Here is a 6684-nt window from a genome sequence, read left to right as displayed (position 1 = left end):
GTTTACATAAGTTAATAAATATGCCAAATTACTGTTTTTGTCCATAACTTGTCTGGTTATGAACCATAACTTGACAAATTATTGTCCATAATTCACAATTTTTGTCCATAACTTGTCTGGCTATGATTCATAACTTGACGAGTTTACCCATAATTTATCTGGTTATGAACCATAACTTGACATGTTATGGCCTATTAATTTCTATAACTTAAAATTGGCTTATATACTTAGCTTTTCATATTAGCTTATTTTCTACTATTTTCCTTTAAAATGATGGCCTGGTCCGGACATTTAAGGGAGAAAGAGGGAAACAGGCAAAGATTTAAGATAAATTAAAATTAATTAGCCAATAGTTTATATAAGTTTATAAATAGATCAAATTACTGTTTTCGTCCATAACTTGTCTGGTTATAAACCATAACTTGACAAGTTATTGTCTATAATTGTCCATAACTTATCTGGCTATAAACCATAACTTGACAAGTTTGTCCATAACTTATCTGGTTATGAACCATAACTTGACAAGTTATGACATATTAATTTCTATAACTAAAAATTGACCTACATACTTTCTTAATCTTTTCGTATTGGCATATTTCCTACTATTTCCCGACATTTAAACAGGTTGAGCTGGGCCTCGACCGATTCAAGATACGGGATTTGGAACAGTGTGTTTGGACCAGTGTAAACTTGCTGCTCTATTCGATGCTGATTGTACTTATAATTAAACTCGGCCTACAAATAATTAGAAGAGAAAATAAGAGATTCAACAAAACATCAGAGCTCAAAAGAAGAAAATCATCGAGGGGATGTTTGTTTCATGTATCTGTCTTTAGTTCTGAATTATAATGCATAATTCTCTACAGTGTTTTTCTCTTACAAAAAATTTAAATTTCAAAAATTAGAATCATGAATCATGATTTTAAATCCATGAACCAAACGGGCCCCAAGTGTTCTCAAATCTCATTCTATCTCCATATTCAAAGATGATCACCTTAACTGCCTCAGATAATCTACTAAATTCCAGTTTATCTTCATTCTTTACTGATGTAAGGCATAAAGCTGAAGCTTTCTTCTTCTAAACAATCTGTAGATCACAAAAAAGTGCACGTCAAAATCAGTGTTACAAACCAAGAGTTAGTCAATTGTGTACAAATGCACAAAGGATCTCCATCTTTTGGCATAGAGCAGGAGACCAAACAACAAGCTCAATCGGATCAACACAACACGCAATAACCACTAATTGTGCCTTAATCTACGCAGAAAATAGACTCCGTTTAGACCAAGTATAACAAATTTAAAAACATGATCAAGCCTAAAGCCAATATATAAGAAAACCTGCTCAAAGGGGTGTTTGATCTGGTTAAGCCCACATTTTATTCTGACTACAATGGATTTCTTTGCCTCACTTCCGTAAAGTAACAACTCGAAAATATAGGTAGCTGTAACCCAAAATGTAGGCCTAGATACCAAAAGTATTTATCTTTTTCCATGGTATAGTTGACATAACTCAATGGCTAGGCTTCTAAAATTTATAAATGTAACTCTTCAATATGCATAATGTTCATCGTACGAAAGCAGAAACAGAAATAGATATACTACTCACCAAGGTCCTTGTCCAACTCCAAAGTATTTGTGAGGAGGCACATTCAAATGCTTCTTAAGAATCCACCTTTTTCTTCGAATTCGAACAACATGTGGCCATTTGACAAATTGACTCAAATCCTTCTTTGGTGGTAATGCACCATCAATCCCATACTGTAATTACAAGTTCCCAAAGACAATCACTGATACATATATGAAACACATATTTCATTGCTCTAAACATGATTATGATTATGATTATGAATTCTACAAATATCAATATAAAAAGCTGTACTTCTTCGACTGTTGGAAAATCTTCAAAGAGCAAACAAGGGTGACAAAATAGACTGCAAACAAACTTCAACGCATTTCCCATAACATGTTAGGACTAAGTGGGTGACCACATGCTGTGTGAGTGATAAGAACCCAACTTGAATTGAGGAATTGAACAGAAAAATTATATTGATGAAGTAATTGAAAGAGATTACAAGATAGATTGACAGACGTTCGAGAGGTCTGCTGGCTCTCCCAAGAGTTTTCCCAATTCACTCTAATCCATTCTCCCGCCTTTAGTCTCTTTCTATTCCTTATATACTACTACTAACTAGCTTAACAAACATAACAAACCAACCCTAATAACAAATCACTAACCACTTATTATATTGATTACTAATTACTAATATAATCCTATCAGTGAGGTTCTGAAAGTGTAAAGGAATGGATTAAACTATTGCCCATCGATTGTGTGGATGTGTGAGTGGGGAACTACATGTTGCGTGCGGTGTTGGAAGTGCACTGAGGTTGGTGAGTGAAAGTGAGTTTGCATGCATCTGACTGAGGGAGCGAAAGTGAGAAAGTACTTACAGGCCGCTTCTTCGCAGCTAAGGGTGCCTTCCCACATCTTATAGGACCCTATAAGCTTAACAGCACAAGTCAAAGAAAGTAAAAAATTAGTGGCTTAATCTGACAAAGAACTTCAGCCAAGTACCGTCCTGAATTAAGCGGGACAAAAAATTCAGATTTATTCCTGTTTTCATAAAAGAAACTTGTGCAACCCAGACATACCAAGCAGACTATCATGCAAAACTAATAGATACTTCTTTGAAGTTAGCATTTATAAACGCATAGAATACATAAGTAAAAGCTTCCCTCACCATTTTTCCCCCGATTATTGTGGAACCATAACTCAAAATAGTTTCCTTTCCATCAATTAAGCAAATCTCCAATGCCTATTATTCCTTTTCAATTAAGTATAGGCAGGTTCAATTTCAAACTAACCTAGAAAGTAGTAACAAGTAAATTGTCATGCCTACACTAAACGATGCATCGATAAGTAGATCTCAATCGACTAATCAAATTTTAGTTAATAAGCCAAAACACTCCAATCACTGATAACACTTAGCATAACCATTTTCTCCGCGCACACACACACAAAAGAGTAAACTTACAACATTTGCACAACAACAACAACTAGTGCATAAAGGACGTCAAATTCCAGTTAAACGACGTCAAACAAAACAAACTTACATTGTATTTATTCTTGCAACTTACATTATATTCCATAGAACAAAAAAAAAAGGTTGATGAAAAAAAAAGATCAGGCAAGAAAACATCATCACGACAGATCCACCTTCAACTGCTTCAGTGATACCACTGTCAATTTGTTTGCCATAGCACAATTACATCATATTTATACTTGCAACTAAGCTTGTTCCCTTCTACGCACTGAGACAAGACTCCCAGCGTACAAAATTCCCAACCAACTTGGCACCGCCCCATGAACCATAACATTCCTAATCTTTTTGCTGCAAAGATTGTAGGACACCAGCCATTCATCAGTATTTTGCCCAACCATAAGGAGTTCATCATTCTTCCAAAATATGCGTGGATAAAATCTGCCTTCAAAGAGTTGGATCCTTAGATGTTTGACCCAACAACAAGAACCTTTAGCACCACTGGAACAATCATTCATCATCCGCACTTCTAAATACAATATTGGATCCTCACTTTCTTCTGAAATGAAACAGAGGGCAACAACTTCGCTCCACACTGCAAGTTCAATATTTCCTAACGTTTGAAGGTCTCCAAGATCATTTGGTAAAGGTATCACACCAAATACCTCATCACTCATATTAAAAGAAAGGACCGCGTCGAAGTAATCAATGTCGCAAACAAGCCAATAAAAAACTCCTTTGCAAAATACTTTTTTATCAGAATATGTGCCACGAAGTTCGATTTGCATCTCAATCTCTTTCCAACAGTCAGTTGTCATACTATACACTTCAGCTACATTCTTAATCTTAAAACAACCCTCCACCCAAGAAGCTCCAAACCTAACAACCTTGTAGTCATTAGCCCTGGGATCATAGCCAAATCCCGTTTCCAACAGACAAATAATATTAAAGCATGGTGTCGGAAGAACTCTGGATTCCTTGATTGCGGGATTGAACAAAACAGCATTTTCCCCTGAATATATTATGCAAAAAATGCCATCACAGTGACAAAGTGAGTCAACGTCGTCCGCTCCAAACGGAAAATTCAACGCTTTAGTAACACATCGAATGCGGTCATTCTCATCATAATCACCATAACCAAAACTTGTGAGCAACGAGAATCTTCCATGACAATCAACGTAAATCAAGGATGAGGAGGGCGAGATCTTGCTGTTGACATTGTGGAGATGCTTGGCCACGAATGTCTGGTCGGAGATGACATCATTGATAAGCGCGAACCACGACTTGCAGACACACTTGCACCGAATCAGAGACTCGGTAGGTAGCCGCGACATTATCTCTACAATAAGCTCCTTTGGCAGGTGATGGTAATTACTTGCCATTTCTGCAGCACTCAAAACTACCAAGTCTTTTTTGAATTGATATTTGTTTGTTCAAGCCTATAATAAAAAAATTTAAAAATTTAAAAAAAATTTTAAAAAAAAAAGCTTTCAAGATTCGGTATGAGAAGAAACTCACAAAAATGATCAATATGAAGAAGATATAAAAATGTAGATTATCGCCAGTTTCTTAACAGACCAATACACTCACCAAATTCTTTTTTTTTTCGTTCGATTCACAACTATACACACACACGCACACAGATATATATATATATATATATATATATAAAGCAATTAATTATGCCAGAAAGGGAATGATTGGAATGAAAATACGAGAGAGCACAAAACCCATTATTCCTGAGTGGCTTGGAGGAAGAAAACTCGAGAGTGAGAATTGAAGAAGAAGATTTTAATTTTGAAGATGTTTGATAAACTTAGAAAATTACCTGATCCACGGCCACTGAACCAGTGAGAATGCGATGGCGTTGCTGGACCAGCGACGGCTACGACGGAGACTGACTGATCAGGTTTTGAGTGGGTCTCTGAAAGCTAAAGTAAGACTAGTCCCAAGTCTCAAGTCTCACGTCTCAACTGATTAAAAAAGAATAAAGTTAAGCTTGATAAATACTCTTAGAAGTGTATAAGTCATAATTTTTAAATTTTATTTTTAATTTATAATATTTTTAATTAAATAATTACATTAATTAAATAATATTTATTAAAAATAAGAGATAAAAATTTAAATTTATGCACTTTTAAAAATAAATTTTCTATTTTTTTAAGAATATATTTTAAATAATGAGATTAATTACATTAATTCCTCCATAACTATCCTTTGGCCCTGTTTGTTTCTGTTTTCATTTTCATTTTTCATGTTTTTCAAAGTAAAAAATTAAAAACGGTTTTAAAAACGCGTTTGGTGTAAGTTTTTTTAAAAAACAAAAACAAAACCGTTTTTGTCGTTTTGTGAAAATCAGAAAACGAAAAAAAAAAGCTGTTTTCATTTTCTCCATTTTCGTTTTCGTTTTCCTTTTCCTTTTCTCTCATCAGCCTCCCGTTTTCTCTTCAGCCTTCCCCGTCTCAGTTTTTTTTTCTAACCTTCTTCAGCCCTTCTTGCCGGCCGAGCTCCTCCGTTCTTCTCACCGGATTCGTTTTCTCCGGTTTCCTTCTCGCCTGACTTGCGTCGTTGGGGCTCCTCCGGTTTCCTCCGTTCTTCTCATTCTCGTCTCGCCCTCTTCTCACCGAGGTATGCCCCTAGACAAAAACATTTTTCTGTTTGATGGGTTTTCTGATTTGGTTTCCTTCCCGCCTGACTTTGGTTGAGTTTTTTTAGCTCATTTGGTTGTTTTTTTTATGGGTTTTTTTGATCTGATTTTGACTTGATATACTTAACCAAATCGGTTGACTTCCGTTTGATTCAGTTAGTATTTTGTCTTATTTTTTGATATTTTTTATCTGACTTGCTGAATTTTTTTTTCCCTGTGAGCCTCCCATTGGGGCTAAATCAACCCCTGGGAGGCTAATATTGGGGTTGATTCAGCCCCAACGGAGGCCCCCCATTGGGGCTGATTCAGCCCCTGGAAGGCCCTCCCATTGGGGCTGATTTAGCCCCAACGGAGGCCCCCCCATTGGGGCTGTGTCAACCTCTGGGAGGCCCCCGTTGGGGCTGAATCAGCCCCTGGGGGCCTCCCATTGGGGCTGACCTGGGAGGCCCCAATGGGGGCCTCCCACTGGGGCTGAATCAGCCCCTGGGAGGCCCCCGTTGGGGCCGAATCAGCCCCTGGGGGCCTCCCATTGGAGCTGACCTGGGATGCCCCAATGGGGGCCTCCCAAGCCTCCCATTAGGGCTGAATCAGCCCCTGGGAGGCCCCCGTTAGGGCTGAATCAGCCCCTAAGGGCCTCCTATTGGGGCTGAATCAGCCCCTGCGTGTGTGTGTGTATACTTTACAAATTGACATTTATTTTTAATGATGAAAGTGTTATTTTAGATGTGTGATAAGGACGATAACACGAAATAGCAGGCCGCAATTGAGGATTTTTATGTATAACTGATATATGAAGAGTCAAAGACTGGGATGCAAACATCTACTCTGGACAAAAAAAAACGTGGATGAAAATTGCTAATGAAATAGCACTTAAGTTTGGTAAGCATTTCACATCAGACCAGCTTAAAGCAAAGTGGAATAGGCTTAGACATAGCACGAGGGAGTTTAAGGCATTAATTGAAACAACAGGGTTTGGTTGGGATTCTGAGGCTAACACTG

General features: G+C 37.4%; 1 protein-coding gene across 4 annotated transcripts; it reads right to left on the bottom strand.

Annotated features, from left to right (window-relative positions):
- Positions 1-680: 680 nt before the first annotated feature.
- Positions 681-4998, bottom strand: LOC21409800 (putative F-box protein At3g16210). Of its 4 annotated transcripts, XR_002903306.1 has the most exons (6): positions 4867-4998; positions 3215-4477; positions 2449-2503; positions 1607-1758; positions 995-1087; positions 681-735 (listed from the first exon to the last, which is right to left on the bottom strand). XR_002903306.1 is itself a non-coding variant. In XM_024173817.1 (2 exons), exon 2 carries the CDS (start codon positions 4418-4420, stop codon positions 3287-3289), a length of 1134 nt encoding a protein of 377 aa, XP_024029585.1. In that variant the 5' UTR covers positions 4421-4477; positions 4867-4998; the 3' UTR covers positions 3007-3286. The 4 variants fall into 4 exon arrangements, 1 of the variants encoding a protein (XP_024029585.1); XR_002903305.1 differs by lacking the exon at positions 681-735 and having other exon boundaries at positions 952-1087; XR_002903307.1 differs by lacking the exon at positions 681-735 and having other exon boundaries at positions 952-1087; positions 3215-4437.
- Positions 4999-6684: the final 1686 nt, after the last annotated feature.

This window comes from Morus notabilis, unplaced genomic scaffold (assembly GCF_000414095.1).
Source record: "Morus notabilis unplaced genomic scaffold, ASM41409v2 Scaffold518, whole genome shotgun sequence".
NCBI lineage: Eukaryota > Viridiplantae > Streptophyta > Magnoliopsida > Rosales > Moraceae > Morus > Morus notabilis.
Note: the sequence above shows the minus strand (reverse complement) of the source record. Positions and strands in the feature narration are given on the sequence as shown.